Source organism: Sardina pilchardus, chromosome 1 (assembly GCF_963854185.1).
Source record: "Sardina pilchardus chromosome 1, fSarPil1.1, whole genome shotgun sequence".
NCBI classification, from domain to species: domain Eukaryota; kingdom Metazoa; phylum Chordata; class Actinopteri; order Clupeiformes; family Clupeidae; genus Sardina; species Sardina pilchardus.
Window position 1 is genome coordinate 50862216 of NC_084994.1, and position 18059 is coordinate 50880274.

Below are 18059 nucleotides of genomic sequence, written 5' to 3' on the forward strand. Positions count from 1 at the left end.
CAGCAACTTAGAATTCTAATCCTCTGACAATATGCAATGATCACTCTTTTATTCAGTCAACACGTGCACACCCTTTCAACAAATAGGGTTATTTGTCCATTAAAGACATGGAGCTAGGAAGTAGCCATGAAAGTTACACTCAGTATGTAGTATGTTCAACTGAAGAGTGTTGTCCACATGCATCATAGTGTGTGTGTGTGTGTGTGTGTGTGTGTGTTATTTCAGAGGGAACTCAAAGTACCACTACTATGGCCTTCGGATCAAGGCTGGCTCCCCTCTACTCCGCTTGATAGAAGACCAACAGCACCTGGCAATGCGACAGCAGCCCTTTAGCCACAAACAAAGGTGAGTGGATAAGATGAGGGTCCAGAGTTTATCGGTGTGTGTTTGTAACGTGCAATATTGAAACGTGGTGTTGACCTCTATGGGGCTGTGACTATGGCTGGTCCAATATGGCTGACACGAGGCGTGTGCTGTGCAGGATAAAGCCGGTGCAGAAGGTGGAGGGGATGACCAACGGCATGTCTCTGGGGGGCCAGCAGCAGGGTGGGGGTCTGTCTGACATCAGCGCACAGGTGCAGCAGTACCAGCAGTTCCTGGGTGAGAACCACACACCCAACACCTGCAGGAGAAAACACACACTCAACACCTGCAGGAGAAAACACACACACACGCAACACCTGCAAGAGAAAACCACACACTCAACGCCTGCAGGAGAAAACACACACACACAACACCTGCAGGAGAATACACACACTCAACACCTGCAGGAGAATACACACACTGAACACCTGCAGGAGAATACACACACTCAACACCTGCAGGAGAATACATACACTGAACACCTGCAGGAGAAAACACACACTGAACACCTGCAGTAGAAAACACACACTTAACACACCTGCAGGAGAAAACACACACCTAACACCTGCAGGAGAAAACACACGCTCAACACCTGCAGGAGAATACACACACTCAACATCTGCAGGAGAATACACACACTGAACACCTGCAAGAGAAATACACACACACCACACCTGCAGGAGAAAACACACACCTAACACATCTGCAGAAGAAAACACACTCAACACCTGCATGATAAAACACACACCTAACATCTGCAGAAGAAAACACACTCACACTCGGGGACATCAGGCGTTTAACCATCTTAATCATCTCCTTTAACAGATGCCACCAGAACGCTGCCAGACTTCCCCGTCATTGAGCTTCAGGCCAAAGTGCTGGCCAATGGGATCTCCGTGGAGAACATCGCAGCCTATCAGCAGCTGTACCGCGAGCACTGCGAGGTGAGTTGTGCAGGAAGTCCCTCCTACTCCTCAGAAAGACTCCGGCACGTCAGAGGTCAGAGGTGCACTGGCACGATGGCTGAACAACAAGAGCACAGCTGCTGTGCCGTCTCCCCAACATATCAGAGCAGTGAGAGGGCGCCAAACAACAGCTCTAGTTTTGAGAGACCGTCTGTGTTATTTCCAATTGTTCATGGGCATTCACACCAAGAGAGATAACAATAACGATAACTATAACCATCGCAATTGACCACTTTGACACTGACCAACGATTAGAAAAGTCTCTCCTCGTGCCAATGAATGTGATGGCTAACATGTGATGGGGTCTGATTGGCTTTTAGCTTTTTATCGTTCCCAAAATCGCTCACCGATATCGTTCTTCATGTCGTTATCATCATAGTTTCTGTGTGAACGTCGTCTTTCATATTAACGAGAGCGATATTTGTTTATAGTTAGCGTTATAGTCATCATTCTTGGTGTGAGCGACCCCCACACCAAGGTGGCATATTTTCAATTGCATGTAAATAGTGTAGACAGACTTGTTTATGAATGCTCTATGAGCTGATGATATGGACACATTGGCCATGGCTCTGGGCTGAGGTTCATGAGGTGTGGTGAGTGTGTGTGTGTGTGTGTGTGTGTGGTGATGTGTGCCCTGCTCCTGTGCAGGCCATCCTGGACGTGATGGTGAACCTGCAGTTCCCCCTGGTGGAGACTCTGTGGAAGAGCTTCTGGAGGTTCAACGAGAGCCAGACCAGCGAGGCCAGCGATGCTGCCAGTGTGTGAGTACCGCCACTCATGACCATCCTCCACATCAGCTGAGCAGGGGTCTTGCACTACGGTGTCTGAATATAAATGTGTATGTGTGTGTGTGTGTGTGTGTGTGTGTGTGTGTGTGTGTGTGTGTGTGTGTAGTAATGAGGAGTCAGAGAAGCGTCTGCCCAAGTCGGCCCTGGTGCTGCTGTGTAAATATGAGCCTGTGCTGAACTGGAGCCGAGACTGTGACAACATCCTGTACCAGAGTCTGGTGGAGGTGCTCATCCCCGACGTGCTGCGCCCCATCCCCAGTGAGTCACACCACACACCACACACCGCCACGCCACGCCACGCCACGCCACGCGGGCTCCTCTACACACAGAGGAGTTTTTACACACGCGCTGGGCTTTAAGGCCGGCGCCCACCAGACACAGCGTTCAGCGGTGTGAGCTTGACACGCAGGATTTTAGAACATCCCTGTGCGGCTGCTGCGCGGCAGACGTTTCCAGTGGGCTTTGCTCCGTTAAAGAGACCCTATGCAGGAGACGATCGCTCCTTGTTTGCATCTGGAAGTCTGAGACGAAGAACCACGCTTGCAATTTATATATTTAAATATAGCCTATACATGTATAAATATACACGCTAAAGCTGTCGGGGAAGCTCTGCAGAGAAAATGCAAGCATAAAAAGAGCGAAAACGAAAAACGAAACCGAAACCAGAGATGAAATCGCCAATCCTGCATAGTTCCTCTTTAAGAATAATGGAGTTCTAATTTTTTTCTTGTCGCGGTGCGCCACGTACGTGTATGGTGGGCGCCGGCCTTTAATACCCACACTTAGAATGACGCCCCGGTTCACCCAGGCTGTGTCCAGTAAGTGTGCTGATGTGGTCCGGGCTAACTCCTCTCTCCTCTCAGGTGCCTTAACTCAAGCCATCCGTAACTTTGGCAAAAGTGTGGAGAGCTGGCTGACCAGTGCCATGATGAACATCCCAGAGGAGATGGTCCGCATCAAGGTCCGGCACTCATGACCTCTCTCACTGCTTAACCTTCTGGGACACATTTGTTTGTAGGGTTCTCACGGGTCATGTTTCTGGAATATCATGGGATTTTGGAAAATCTATTGCAGACATGGAAAGTCATGGAAATATCAGGGGATTGTGTTTGTTTTGATTCCACGCAGAATGTGTGTATATCTGGTTATTAGCTTTACTGCTTGCTGGAGAGGCCCACATTTATTTATTCAGTACCCATTTACTCATCTCCCGCTCTAAACAAGTAAAAGATTTATGAATCCTACGCGGCTGCTCTGAAATCATTGGTCCGTATATTGTGCCATTCATTATATAGTAAGTCTTGAAAATGCAGGTTTTTTACTAGGGAAAGTCAGGGAATAGTCATGGAATTTGACATTTAGAGTGGGAAGTTTGTGTTGGTAGAGTTTGTGAGGACTATATGCCCTCTCTGCTTGGCAAAGGAAAGGGGCACGTGAGGGCAAATGTTTCCAGATGAGGTGGCGCACCTGACACCTGTCTGACTGCTCACTGTGCCTCCAGGTGACGTGTGTAGGTGCGTTCGCTCAGACGCTGCGCAGGTACACCTCCCTCAACCACCTGGCCCAGGCGGCCCGCGCCGTCCTGCAGAACACCACGCAGATCAACCAGATGCTCTCCGACCTCAACCGCGTGGACTTCGCCAACGTGCAGGTAGTGTCCGCAGCACACACACACACCTGCTCTTGGTGCTTTTTGTCTGATCTTCTCCGTCTCTCTGCTGCCAAAAAAAACATTTTTGTAGATTAAAAAAATAAGATTGAGATAGGACAGTGAAGAGAGACAGGAAGTGAGTGGGAGAGGGTAAGAGATGGGGTGGGATCAGGAAATGACCACGGGTTAGATTTGTACTCGGGTCCCCATGGGTTTTTGGACCTGAAAGTGGTATGGACACTGCAGCCGCTTGTACCACAGCTGACCAACCATGTGCGTGTGTGCGTGTCCCTCTCTCAGGAGCAGGCGTCGTGGGTGTGTCGCTGTGAGGACGGCGTGGTGCAGCGTCTGGAGCAGGACTTCAAGCTCACGCTGCAGCAGCAGAACTCCCTGGAGCAGTGGGCCGCCTGGCTGGACGGCGTGGTCTCCCAGGTCCTAAAGCCCTACCAGTCCAGCCCCGCCTTCCCTAAAGCTGCCAAGCAGTTCCTGCTGAAGTGGTCTTTCTACAGGTGAGTTGTTTTGTGTGCGCATGTGTACGTGTGTGTCATTGGCATTATTCATGGAACAGTGCTCGGTAGCAGGTAACATTTGACAACAGGGTAGCAGTTAACGTTTTACAACAATTTACAAGCACCAAAAACTGTAGACCATTGTAATTTTTATGATCTTAAAATAGCTGGTGTTTGTATAGAGCATATCTCAGATAAAGACTCACACACACACAGCTTTAAACCTGTGGCCTGTTTGTGTTGACGTGTTGTTGCGTTGTGACTATCTTCTCATCAGCTGTAGACTGTCGGTGTTTTTCCAAGTTGTTAGGGGAGCATTTAAACAACAATAAGTATGTTTTCCCTTTCATGTGCCCGTGTTCTCCCAGCTCCATGGTGATCCGTGACCTCACCCTGCGCAGCGCGGCCAGCTTCGGCTCCTTCCACCTGATCCGGCTGCTGTATGACGAGTACATGTACTATCTGATCGAGCACAGGGTGGCCCAGGCCAAGGGAGAGACCCCTATCGCCGTCATGGGAGAGGTATGCAGTCACGCCTATCACACTCACACATCAACTCCACCACCACATACTCCCTCGTAGAGTTCCAAAGTATCAGCGTACACAACTGTGTCCAACTGGTATCAACTCAACTCAACTGGACTCTACTCGCTTTTTTTGGTTTTCCATTAGCAAAAAACTGGTACCTGATAGCTGGTACTATTTTTGGTATTTTTGAGCCGGTACCAAAAGGTGACATTAATGACATTGCAGTTGTTTTCTTCAGCGTTGCTATGGCAATCAGCTAGCTTGTCGGGGTATTTGTACCAAAATCCAGAAGAGTAGAGTTGAGTTGAGTCGAGCTGAGCTGATACCACCATGCAATGGAAAAGCCCCATTGTGGACCCTTTCAACAAGAAAAACAAAAACAATGCTTGAACGTTACATTTTGTTCCCAAACTACTTCCGCTACATTAAGATAACATACGGAATGTTAAAACGGAAACCTTGTGGGAATAACTGATATAATAATGAAACTCTCTTGAAATGGTCTATATGAGCAGCAAATGGTCTGTGTTGAGGAACAGCTGGTAAAAGTGTGTGTGTTTAAAGTGTTGATGGCCAGGTGCTCAGGCTGAATACTGATGACCTTTCTCTCTCCCGTCCACAGTTTTCAACTCTGAGCCGCAGTCTTAGCACACTGGACCCAGATAAAGGTAGATGGCCCATCTGTCCTTTACTCAGTTTTGTCTATTCCCTGTGTCCTGCAAGTGATGTATTGTATTGTATTGTATTGTATTGTATTGTATTGTATTGTATTGTATTGTGCACTGCCCTCATGACATGTGTGTGTTTTTGGACTACAGAGGAAGAGGAGGAGGAAGATGAGAGTGATGAAGAGTGTCAGGAGCTCACTGCTCACGCCGCTGACTCCAGTCTGGCTCTTGAGCCGCCCGCCAAACTGGCCCGCACCGACTCCAGTGTGCTCTGATAAACACGCACACACACACACACACACAGAGACAAACCGATGGACACATTCACTGAGTCGTCCACCACTACTGGGGTGACTGGTGAACTCCCAGCCCTGCCAGGTTTGTGTGTCCATAAGCAGTCAACCTCACTGTGCAGACAAGTGTGCGTGGAATGGAAAGCTTGTTCATTTGCCTCTATCATCTGTGTTCTCTCTGCTCATCTGCAATGACCTCTTACTATGCCTACTTCTCTCACCCAAGAACATCCATACCCTGCACCTATGCCTTTTCAATGTTGTGTGCCATACTACCCCCCCTTAATCCTATGCATTCTTTGCACATTTGTTATTTATTTTTCTGAACAGTTAGATAGAGGACATGGATGTTTGGAAGGTGTGTGCCTGTGTAATGAAATTGTGGGGCAGAGCGCCACTCTAAGGATGGTAATGTGCTTATGTGTAGCAACTAGAAAGGAGAGCGCGAGGAGAGTGAGTGAGTGAGTGAGTGAGTGAGCTACAGATGGACAGACCCTTCCCTCCCCTGTGATCTCTGTAATGTGCCCTGTTCCTCACCTCCGCTCACTGTGACAGAGCCTCACACCATCGTTTGCCTTGTATACCACTGCATTCCCAACCCTCATCAACTAATCCCCCACTTCTGCCTTATCAAACCCTACTCTGCCTGAAACCAGTTAGGAGGTCATCAGATTACGAGATGATGAGTGACTTCACAAGAGCGAACGTATAGGTTCCTCTATAATCTACCATGTCAGCATCTAGAGTGCCAAGCATGTGATTGAAACTGGGCCTATACCAGTCTGGTTCCCTTTATTGTTTGATGTGTTTGTGGAGTTTGGACTTAAGAGTCCCTTCTGTATTGATGTGACATATCATTCAGTTCTGATCCAGTGCCACTGCCATCAGTAGGCCTACAGTTAGCGATTTTTTGCTTTTTCGCAGATTCTTTGCGTTTTGTTTTTATTTCTATTTTCAGTGAACATTTCTTTGTGTTCTCTACTTGGCCAGCAGAGATTGTATGTTTCGTTTGAAAATATTGCTACACAAATAAACACAATTTATAAACCAATCATTTTGCCAAAATATTTTACAACTGAGTGAGTGTTCAGAGCCAAACAGAATAGTTGGATTGATGCCTTCCAGATATCTTTCCAATATTTGGAGAATTGAGTTCAGACTCTTAGGGGAGGGGGAGGAATATGAGGCAGTCAACTATTTCTCCTCATCCATCATTATCATTGGCTCATTTTCATGTTTCATATCTTGTTTCTTGCAGCCTCCAAAAAGTCTACAGATAACACGTGTGTCTGCCATGACTGCATACTGTATGTCCTAGTTCATGACAATCTAGACCAGCAAAGAGAGCATCTACCTTTATCACTGATAGAGCTTAGTAAGTGCAGTGTAACCAAGGGGTTCAGAAACCTACATCTGGCAGGGAAGATCCCTTGCAAAGATTTAAAAAAGAAACTTTTGGTAAAGTTGTGTGTATTTATATAGGGTAAAACTTGGAGATGAATTGTTTAAATGTTATTTCCTCTTTACAAACGGCATCACTTGTCAATTGTGACTTTGTTAAGAGATATATTGCAGTAACCATATATATTGTACTGTTCATACCGTCATGGCCTTACTTGAACTATACCTGTAGCAAATTTGGATGTTTTATTACAGATGTAGCGTTAACTGTAAAATGAACTAAAAGATTGCTTTAAAGAACTGGAAAAAAAATTGAATTTATAACTAAAGTCCTTGTGGTTTGTTTCTATTTGTCTCTTGAATGTTCATTGCATTGAAAATCTAAACAAATTACATTTGTTAAGGATGTTTAAGGGACTCAAAAACGTGTGTGGACTCGTGTGTTTGAGTTGTACTGTATGGACTAAACGCATAATTGTAAAAACAAGTGTTGGAGAGTAAAACTAAAACAGAATAATGAAGGTGTCCTCTAGCTAGACTTGGGGGAAATTTCACTTGATGGCAAACAGCTCTAGTACTCCAGAAATGGTTTAATGGGACTTGTTAGTTTGTTAGTTGTGCTTCATTACTGTCACTAGTCATTCCAAACAGAAACTGAAGTCAATCCCAGTATTTTTCCTTATTTTATTTAGCTGTTAATATAAAATCAGAGTACATTAGACATCAACAATAAAATGTCCAATACTTCCTTTCGAGTATTGTAATGTGGCATCCTAACTCATATACTACATATTATATTTAATCTACAAAATTATTAGGTTCTCTGCTGGCCGCAAAGCCACAAATGACATGCATTAGTCCAGTCTCTGCATGTTTGTTCACTAAGCTCTCCCACATACTGAAACAGGCTCTGGAGCCTCTGAATGAAGCCCTGAGATTCAGCAGCACGTTTCTGATCTGAGATCTGAGAGTGTTCTAACGGTCCTGTCCGAACCCATCAGACGGAGAGCGCAGAGGCAGTACTGAAACCAGGTGCCAGAAAACAGACACATTGACGTATGTTTACAGACCAGAAAGACCATTACAGACCATGACAACAACGTGGAAAATCAAGAGGAATGACATTTGTCCATCAGACATGAGCACATACATGTCCTTCCTGTAAACGTAAAGAATATAATGTTCTAACGCTGGTGCAAAACAATCTGAAGCGATGCCCCAGTACAAGTAAGAAGATGGGCAGCGCCCATCACAAGATGCCTGGCAGGGTACGGTCACCTGCATATTGACGCGTGGAACGCCAGTGTGTGTGTGTGTCGAGAGTCAGTGATGTTTTGCCCTTGGGCATCCACACACGCTGTGGGAAACGCTTGCCAGTTGCGTTTCTCAGTTTGGAGTAGTGTTCCATATATGTCCCTTCCTGGCGCCGTATCAGCGGGTGATCCACGTGCCTCCATCACTGTCAGCCAGCACCTGTAAAGGCATACCTGCACAAGAGACGAGAGGTCAGCAGGGGTCACATCATGGAGAGCAGCTGTGCATCTTGAGATAGAACCACAGACAGAGGTGATGCCAGCCTGAGAACACCTGGACCATCACAACTGTACAGTAGGATTGGGTCCGGCGTAACTTCTGGGGCGTAACTGGCATTGAAATTAAACTTCATTGCTACAACTCTTACCAAATCGTTTCAAAAGCGTAGCAATCTAGTAAATAAAGGTTTTAAAAGCAGTTGTTTACTCAGTCCATGCCGGATAAGTGATTGTATTTGCGTGCCCATGTCTTAGGGACATTGGAAATGGGCTTCAATGGCCTTTTGGTCAGACAGACCTGCTGAGAAAATCCCAAGAAGCCGAAAGGTCGTATGGGTATTCCCAGGATAAGGTGATGCCTTTGTAGTCCAATAATCATCAGGGATTAATCCCAGAACAAATACAAACAAACTGAACAAGGCTGAAAGATGTATTAACGTGTTTTGGATCAGGCAGAAAACTGGCTCCCGGACAAAACACTCTGGTCATGATGTTTACTTTTTCTTGCTAGTCAAAATAATGTGCAAGATAAACAAAGTGTGTGGGTTCCTGTGTGTGGGTTCCAGTGTGTGTGCAGGGTACCTTTGTGCAGCGCCTCGTTGGTCATGCGGTTGATGTGGCGTGAGCTGCTCTCTGGCACCAGCCACCTCATCACCGTGTCCACACAGGACTTGCGGTAGCCGCTCCACACGCTGCCGCTACAGAGAGGGAGAGAGAGAGAGAGAGAGAGAGAGAGAGAGAGAGAGAGAGGGAGGGAGGGAGTGTGAGTCGGACGCCGTCTCGACCGAGAGCATGGCCTCACACACAGGTGGAGGTGCACAGGTCGGCAGAGAGCCCCTCACCTGGTCTGGCCCTTCATCTCCTTGAGCTCGCCCACCCCCACGGTGCAGCACACGCCAGTGTTGAGGTCCCAGCTCACCTTCAGGCTGGTGTGGAACGACTCAGGCCTGTGGAGACGCACACATGAGCCACGTGAACACACTCAACACATCCCTGTAGTCTCCTATACTACACTTATGCTGCTGGAAATGGCTATTCATCTATTACTTTAAAGTTATACTGCTATATATAAAAGAACATTCATTTAATTCTCTCAATCATGTCCATTTAAAACATACATGTGTAATCTAAGACAGTAGATCAAATGCCCAGGTAGTAGTCTACCTTAAGAGCTTCTCCTCTGAGGAGGGAAAAGCGAGCAGCACCAGTCCGATGTTGATAACCACAATGTTTGTTTCTGGGCACATCTGTTTCCATGGAAGCAGAGGAATAATCGTCACATCACTATGACAATGCAAACTCCACTTGTTGCTATGTGTTTCAGAAAGTGGGTAGATGAGAAAACCCAGTTACCTCGAGGATGACCACATCGTAATCACTGAAGGAGCAGAACCTGGAGGCCCACTCGGCATCGTTGCGGATCACTTCATTGATCACATACTCAAAGTCCAGCGTGAGCTGCTCCACACACACACACTGGAAGGAGCACACACTTATATAAGGCCACGCCCTCGTATGGAGCATTCATCACACACACACTACTAGAGCTGTTCAGAATCTAGGGTGCTCTCCCAGGTGTCGTAGGCAGTGCACTCTCATCCTACCTGTCCGTTACATGGTCCCGTCACCGGCTGCAGAGTGTTGCCGTTCAGGTCTGACACAGTGAAGGGAAGCTGGACTTTATCATCCTGGTCTTCTCCCTCCCCTTCTACCTCACGAGAACGGAGAGAGATAGATGAGATAGATAGACAGATAGATAGATAGATAGATAGATAGATAGATAGATAGATAGATAGATAGATAGATAGATAGATAGAGGAGATATATATATATATAGAGAGAGAGATGAATAGGTGGAAATTAATGAAGTTAATGTTGTACAGAAACCAGGACTGTTAACGTGTGCCAGGCTCCCTTGTCTAATGGTCTCTGAGCAGCAGTAAACTATTGAGTTCAGGGGAGGAGCACATTTTGAGCAGTGACTTCCCCTGAGCGACAGGCCAGCTCTCTCACCTCCGTCCTGCTGCATGGTGCCCTGCTGCTGCAGCCAGTACTTGAGGCGGGTGTAGTTGACGTAGCCGGGCTCGGTGGGCGCTGCCTGGGGTGAGGGCGGCTCCACCGCCTCCTCTCGGGGCTCCGTCTTGGCGCAGGAGTTCTGCTTCCCGCCGGAGGGCTGCTGAGGCTGCACGCCGCCCTGCCGCTCGTCCTCGGACTCGGCGGTCTGCTCCGTCTCTCCGTCAGTCCGAGCCCGCTGACTCAGATCGGCTCTCCGCTCCGTCTTGGTCTCCTCTCGGCTCTTCTCTCGGTCGTCGCCCTCTCTCTTGGGCGGCCTCGCCCTGTCGCCGCTGCCGGCCTGGGCCCTCCGGAAAATGTCCGCCGCGAACTCCCGCGCCCTGATGGCAGCCTGGGATTGGCTGGGTGAGAGCGTGGTGGAGGAGGGCCGGCTGGGCTCCTGGACCCTCTCGGGTGACCCCTGGGGAGTCGGGGTGGACGGTGGCACAGCGGCACGAGAACCGAGCACCGACACGCTGGGTCTCCTCCTGTACAGAACCTGCTCCTTCTCACCCAGTTGCTCTCCTGGACAGAGGGGCAGACAGAGTTACATAAGCGTGCGCACATGCTAACCCTGATATGATGGATGTGGTGGAGTTGAGTAAAGCACCAACTAAAAAGGCCAGTAGTGTCTACCCAGTACGGTACCTTGGCACAGAGAGATGGCACAGGCCACCAGGAAGTAGCTGGTGTTGAGCAGGATCACCTGCTCCTTCTTGAGCTGCAGGGCCGGCTGGAAGGTGGGGAACGGATGGACCACCTGGTAGCGTGCGTTCAGCACAAAGCCAGGCTCCAGGGGCTCAGCTCCTACACACAGGTGACCATGGAAACAGGCAATAAACACGAGTCAAGGGAAGAGCTCCAGAGGAGGGAGAGCACTACACATCCCTGAGAACTGAGTGATGCAAAAGTGATTTACAGCCATTTGATGTGCTGTATATGTGCAGTGATCCTGTACAGTGTAAAGCTGTATCCATATGTGTGTTTGTGTGTATGCGTGTGTGTGCGCGTGTGTGCGTGTGTGTGGGGACCTTTACCCATGGCAGCTGTAGATGGGGAGGACTTGCACTCTATGCCGGGCCTAGCAGCTGGCATGGAGATGATGGTGATGTAGATGTCCCTGTTGTTGTCATCACTCATCACCATGTTCAGCAGGGCGGAGCTGGAGCTGCACATACTGCACACACAACAGGGACACACACACTATCAGGACCACACAAGTACACAGGAATACACACAAAATGTTCACACATATCCGCACACACACAACAGGGACACACACACTATCAGGACCACACAAGTACACAGGAATACACACAAAATGTTCACACATATCCGCACACACACAACAGGGACACACACACTATCAGGACCACACAAGTACACAGGAATACACACAAAATGTTCACACATATCCGCACACACACAACAGGGACACACACACTATCAGGACCACACAAGTACACAGGAATACACACAAAATGTTCACACATATCCGCACACACACAACAGGGACACACACACTATCAGGACCACACAAGTACACAGGAATACACACACAAAGATAAAATTATCCACTCACACACAAGTACCCCAAAGCTACATCACTAGATCTTACTTGAAGCCAAAGATGACGATCTTTGATTTGGCGTTGTGCCACTCACACACGGCAAGGTACAGGTCACTGTAGATGGTTTCATCAGCAAACAGGCGGATACGATGCACCTAGGAGGAGGAAGAGCACAATGGTAAGCTAGTGGGAGTCCACAAGCCTCAATTCATGGGTTTCATCAGGTCCCTTTCCACAGGTGTATACAATCAAGCACCTAGATTATGAATGCAGACTGCATGGTGCCTGATTAATACACCTGTTGAAAGCAACCTGATGAACCCCATGAATACCCTCATACCTGTCTTGCTACGGCATGGGAATATTTATGTTATTTAATGACGGATGTTATCACTAGACATCCTGTTCCTGTCCTTGGCATGACAGCTGGATGAGTGGTAGAGAGGAGGAGGGCCAACACAAAAACCAAAACATGAATGGTGGATGTGGGTGGAGCAGTCAGAAGGGAGCTGTACTGTACCTGCTTAAGACTCTTGTGCAGGTTGAACTCCCACCAATATAGGTGGTATGTGTATGTGTCGTCCGCTTCACCATAGTCACGGGTATAAGACAACACATAGCGTCCACATTTTGTAAAGCCCAAAAAGATGTGCCTGTAGGTAGACAGGGAATAAGGTGACTGGGTGGTCATTGAGCTTTCTCAAGGGCAAAGTCAAAACCTTCACTCAGACAGACTTACCCTGCTCGTAAGGTTGCCTCACTGACTATAGTCTTCAAGGGAACACGTACACGCGGACGACGTTTCAAGAACCATCGCTGCGACAGCTGACCTGACAGCTGAGTTAGATAGAGGATAGAGGTTAAACTGTCAGACAACAAATTATCATTAGCATGGAATCATTAGCTTCACTATCACCGGTGAACTGAACGAACGTAACCTTTACTGTAGCTTACCTCACGTCATCAAACGTTATTAACAGAAATTAACGTAAAAATGGTTGAATAGGCTGCATGTGTATTGTTTATGACCAGATGGCTCATCGGCCAAATCAAATCTGTGTGTGTGGCTAGCAGCTACCTAATTTACGTTAATTACTGCTACTACTTTGCAGATGGCTTCCACAAGTTAAGCTCTCGCGATTGCCAAACTAGCAACATTGTATACGTTACAATTACCAACTAAATCCACAAATAAAGATAATGAGTGTTTCCGCTCTTTTGACCAGTAGAAGCGATTGCACGATCTGCGTTGATTTAGGCATACAAATGGCAATGGAAACACACAGCATTACTAAAGTTAAATTCTGTGTCTTGTTTGTTGATGTTAGCTAGCTAATGTTAGTGTCATCTCATTGATAACATACTGCTTTCTTCATTACTGGTACACATATGGCGGTTAACAGTACGGAAGCATTTGGTTCAGATATGTATTACCTTTCCACGGTTGAGCAGTTTAACGACGTGAGAGTCTTGTTTTCTCTGTTTTTGTTTGTTATCGTGTTTTCCTGATTTCGAGCTGGGCGCCATTTTCGCCCCTCAGAAAACCTGCAGCCTCACTGAAGCAGACACCCTCCTCCTGACTCAAGTCCAACCCACTTCCCACACTGATTGGATCATCGCGCTCCTCTAGAATGTTGATTGGATAAAGTAAATATCGTCGCTTTTTAGTCCTAGCCGTCCATACAGTGTTGCTGAAATTGTGATACTATTTAGCAGTGGGCCTACTTACAAAATAAATATATTGAACTGACGTTGGAGAACATGAACAAAGTAGCCCTATAACTTCCATGATTTTAACTGTGATCTCCAGTCAACCTGGGAAGAATTAAACCCAGCCAATTTGCATGTCTAGTTTGAGCAGCTTGTTGATCTTTATGTGAATCCATGCGTATCTCTCCCTTGATGTACCATTGTAAAATTAAAACAATCTATTCCTGATGTTCTACTGTTGTTTCACTGGGTCTTCATTCATCTATGGTATCAACATCCAATGAATGTTTTTGCAACTTCCTCTGAATGCCCACAATTCTTTTTGAGTCGCTACACATCTTTTTAAAAATCACACTATAGGTTTGTAAAATAATATTGGAGTGTTTTGTCTCTCTTATGTAGAACTGGAAAGTGATAAGAATGAAAGGGCAGCACCTGTAAAGTACTATCAGGACTACTACAAATATACTGCATACAAAATACTTTAATCAATAATAAATCATGGTTAGTACATTATACACATAAAAACGTCATACCAGGAAGAAAACAATACATTTCAAAAATGAAAATACTAACATTTTAGAAATTCAGAAATTAGAGAAGGTTAGGTCACAATGCAAATCTCCACAGGAGAGAACTGGCTCTGTCCATATGTCTCCTAACATTTATAGCTCAGACTTTGACTTCTTCTTATTCTTTTGTGGTGAATCAGCGGCAGCACATCGGAAACTTAAGTTGTCAGAGGCAGAATCTGGAGTGTTACCCATTCTGAAAATGAAATTGTAATACTTTAAACAGGTGCAAAATTGAAAAGGCATAGCTTATGTTCATTTCTCTGATTAATACAATTTTACTCAATCTGTTCATGTGTACAGTCCAAACTGAATGAATTCTATGCTCATTCAGCATTACTTGTAATCCTAAAAATGTGTACACAGACTTCAATCACGTTTTGTAGGGTGAAACTGGCGTTATAGAATAAACCCTTCTTAATCCCTCTTAAATCAACCCTTCAGAGGACAGAAAGTGAGCAATTACCTAGTTGTCACCCGAGCCTTGTGATTGGCTGATCCATCGACTGTGTCAATCCAAGACGCCCCACGCAAAACGTACATAATCTGAGCTCCAGGAAAACGAGTGGCTGTCCATTCCCACGCATTCCCGAACATATCATAAAGTCCTTGATGAGAGACACAGAATTGCATAAACTTGCTAACAGAAAGATAAACATCAGAACAAAGCAAATGTAATTATTATTCTGATCAGGGATTACCATAGCTATTCTGGGGGATGAATGCATTGACGGGTGAAATGCCATGGTAACCATCTTCAGCTGAATCTCCATCTGGAAATGCCCCCTGAGGAACACATCATACCTTCTTTCACTCATCCAAAACACTGTGCAGTACACAATTACCACATGTGCCACTTCATGTCCAAACCTTTCTGCTTGACTAGCTCTGAAAATCTGGATCTCAGATTTAACTGAGAGAATCTAGATCTCATCTGAAATACTCACCTGCCATAGGTTGGTCCGATTGAGCATGAATTTATTGCCCCATGGGTAGGCCCTCCCTGGAAAAGAGAGCGACAACCACGTCACTGGGAACATACTTAAACAAGGGGTCTGTCCCAGAGGTGATGGTCACCTGCGCAAACCACTGGACAAATAAAGCTTTACTCACCATCTAGACCCCCGCGAGCAGCAAACTCCCACTCCTCCTCAGTAGGCAGTCGCTTCTTCCTCCATTTGCAATAGGCTTGGGCATCATTCCAGCTCACCTGCACCACTGGGTGGTCCAATCTCTCTTTAATGCCAGAGCCTGGCCCAGCTGGCTGAAACATGGTGTAGCATCAAACAATGGTATGTGCAACACTTGAACAGAAAAACAGATCAATAAATGGTGCTCTTTCACTCAAAACAGTGGAAATGTACTGCTACTGTAGTTTAGCTATTTTCAGGAAGAAAAAGAACAAGACTTAGACAACAGACATTAGGGATCCAGCAGTTTCATTGTTTGGACCCCTAGACATCTATCTATAAATTACAGTCTGTCTGTTCACATATCTCTTCAAATCATCCGATTGAATCACAATAACACTTTGCAGGTGTCTTGCTGCGGGCACGAGTAAGTGCAGTTTGACGTTGTTTGGATAAGAAATGTAAACAATGTCATTAAATATAATCGAAGAAGCACACATTGGCTTTGATCACTCTACTGTAGCCCCCCTCTCACAAAGCACTGTAGACTATCAGAGAGGATGAAAGCGAGGCTTTGGCAGAACTGAATGGAGGCTGCACGGGGAAAAAGTTAAGCGAGTGTGGATCATTTTCATGTCTGACCTCAACAATAAAAACCCCCTCTAGACGGTTTGCTTGCATAAAATGGTTCTGTGGATTTTGCAACAACACGCAGTGGCCAGCTACAGACCACGAGTGGCAGACAGAGTCGGATGTCACTATAGGCTACCAGAGAATCACATCGATGCAAATTTCATGTGTTGATGCATCATTCCACAAAATGGTTTGTTTTCTCCATCATGAAGTTATTCAATAGGTTAAACCATATAGCCTTGCCTCAAAACAGCTGTTGGGCTTCTGTCATTTTGATCTGTAAAAAAATGTAACATGCAGCCATGCTTCAATTCTGCTCACTGTACATTTATTATATTGTAATATAATATTCTGTACCCATTATTGAATGTATTGCTGGAATTATGTTTTTCCCCCATCATCCTTTTTTTTAAAGCAGGGCTACCTGCGGGCATGTATTTGGGCTACAGGTTTTCTACAGGAATAGCATGTTTGAATGGACACTGCACTAGCAAAAGATGTTGGCATTAACCGCAAACCAAACAATTGAAGATTACCAACACAAAGTGTTACGATAGACATACCTGTCTCCAAAACACCTTCTCTAGAGGTATCCACCAAGGTGCTGACTGTTCAAAATACAGAGATTTGAGATTTAATTAAAATATTCAAAAAGCCAATGATTTTTTTTCTCTAGCACAGCATTGCTGTCTTCTACTAACCTCTATTTTCTGCGTGACTTTGTCCTTCATCTCCACTGACACAAAATCCTGAAACACAAAACTCCATCCAAAAGTCTCTGCCTCGGTTTTGTACTTTTGTTCCTTGATGAATTTCCTGTAGTAGACAGATAATTAATTACCTTAATTGTATTAACACATGCTTGCTGAATTGATCAATGGTACGTTGCCTACCTAAAATCAGAGTTGGTGACTGGATATGCATCCAGTTTAAAAGATTTCACTGTCACACTTTTGACAGGCGACTCTCCATCTCGTCCATCAGCCGCATTGGTTCCCATTTGGAAACTACCGCCATGTATGTGTACCATGCTATCATCTGTAGACGTAAATCATATCCGTGTTTGCATATTTACACTTTTCTTTGTCTGTTGCACGGATGCTTTCTCAATGTATCTTTAACGTGGGGTAAGCTAAACGTCTCAGTCAGACACTGAGATATTCTGGACAAATCAAAAAAGCTTTAAAACAGATAGATAGCTTTTGAACCCTACCTTGTGAAAAGGACACAGCACACAGTGACAGAAATATAATATTTTCCAATCTCATTGTAATACGTGCAAATGAGAAGTCATTTAAAAACTTGGCTTCCTCAAAACGCTTCCTCGACTTCATGCACTCAATCTGCTCCTGGTGACTATACTGCCACCAAATGGGCTGGAGGCTGCGGCTAGTGCTGGTGGTCGCTACATGCTCAAAATTTGGTGATACTGAGGAATACTATAATAATTGAATTACAATGACAGAATCTTTGGCAAAGAGTTTTTTTACAACACATCTATAAGATATATTTTATCTGAAATTGTTTTGACAGTGGCACTAATATCATACAAGGTTAATAGGAAACAAGGATGGGAGTAGACCTTTTACAGTCTATGGAGTAGATTAGATAAACCCAGCCTGATCTGCCCATGATTGGCAGCTCAGGCTGGACACCTGCACATTTACATATCCTGCTTCAGTTCCACTTTTGCT

General features: G+C 45.7%; 3 protein-coding genes across 4 annotated transcripts in view; 1 reads left to right on the forward strand and 2 right to left on the reverse strand.

Moving 5' to 3' along the window:
- The window catches only part of rfx1b (regulatory factor X, 1b (influences HLA class II expression)), a 15792-nt gene extending 8976 nt beyond the window's left edge, over nt 1–6816 (forward strand). For both annotated transcript variants that reach the window (XM_062548810.1, XM_062548818.1), the window contains 11 exons: nt 226–345; nt 482–600; nt 1189–1307; nt 1977–2089; nt 2223–2374; nt 2980–3077; nt 3618–3767; nt 4068–4276; nt 4645–4798; nt 5427–5472; nt 5623–6816. In XM_062548810.1, coding sequence (XP_062404794.1) covers nt 226–345; nt 482–600; nt 1189–1307; nt 1977–2089; nt 2223–2374; nt 2980–3077; nt 3618–3767; nt 4068–4276; nt 4645–4798; nt 5427–5472; nt 5623–5747 — 1405 coding nt within the window. In that variant the 3' untranslated portion in view covers nt 5748–6816. The remainder of the gene's footprint in view (nt 1–225; nt 346–481; nt 601–1188; nt 1308–1976; nt 2090–2222; nt 2375–2979; nt 3078–3617; nt 3768–4067; nt 4277–4644; nt 4799–5426; nt 5473–5622) is intronic.
- Nucleotides 6817–7842: 1026 nt separating this feature from the next.
- dcaf15 (DDB1 and CUL4 associated factor 15) lies at nt 7843–13879 on the reverse strand. Its single transcript, XM_062548828.1, has 13 exons — nt 13755–13879; nt 13060–13157; nt 12841–12973; nt 12369–12475; nt 11788–11927; nt 11399–11557; nt 10712–11275; nt 10303–10406; nt 10052–10174; nt 9863–9945; nt 9541–9645; nt 9281–9396; nt 7843–8653 (listed from the first exon to the last, which is right to left on the reverse strand). The coding sequence occupies exons 1-13, from the start codon at nt 13845–13847 to the stop codon at nt 8598–8600; spliced, it is 1881 nt and encodes a 626-aa protein (XP_062404812.1). The 5' UTR covers nt 13848–13879; the 3' UTR covers nt 7843–8597.
- Nucleotides 13880–14496: 617 nt separating this feature from the next.
- On the reverse strand, nt 14497–17709 carry sumf2 (sulfatase modifying factor 2). The gene is made up of 9 exons (XM_062536540.1): nt 17579–17709; nt 17259–17403; nt 17067–17181; nt 16929–16973; nt 15716–15866; nt 15550–15605; nt 15304–15388; nt 15069–15210; nt 14497–14798 (listed from the first exon to the last, which is right to left on the reverse strand). The coding sequence occupies exons 1-9, from the start codon at nt 17697–17699 to the stop codon at nt 14696–14698; spliced, it is 963 nt and encodes a 320-aa protein (XP_062392524.1). The 5' UTR covers nt 17700–17709; the 3' UTR covers nt 14497–14695.
- Nucleotides 17710–18059: the final 350 nt, after the last annotated feature.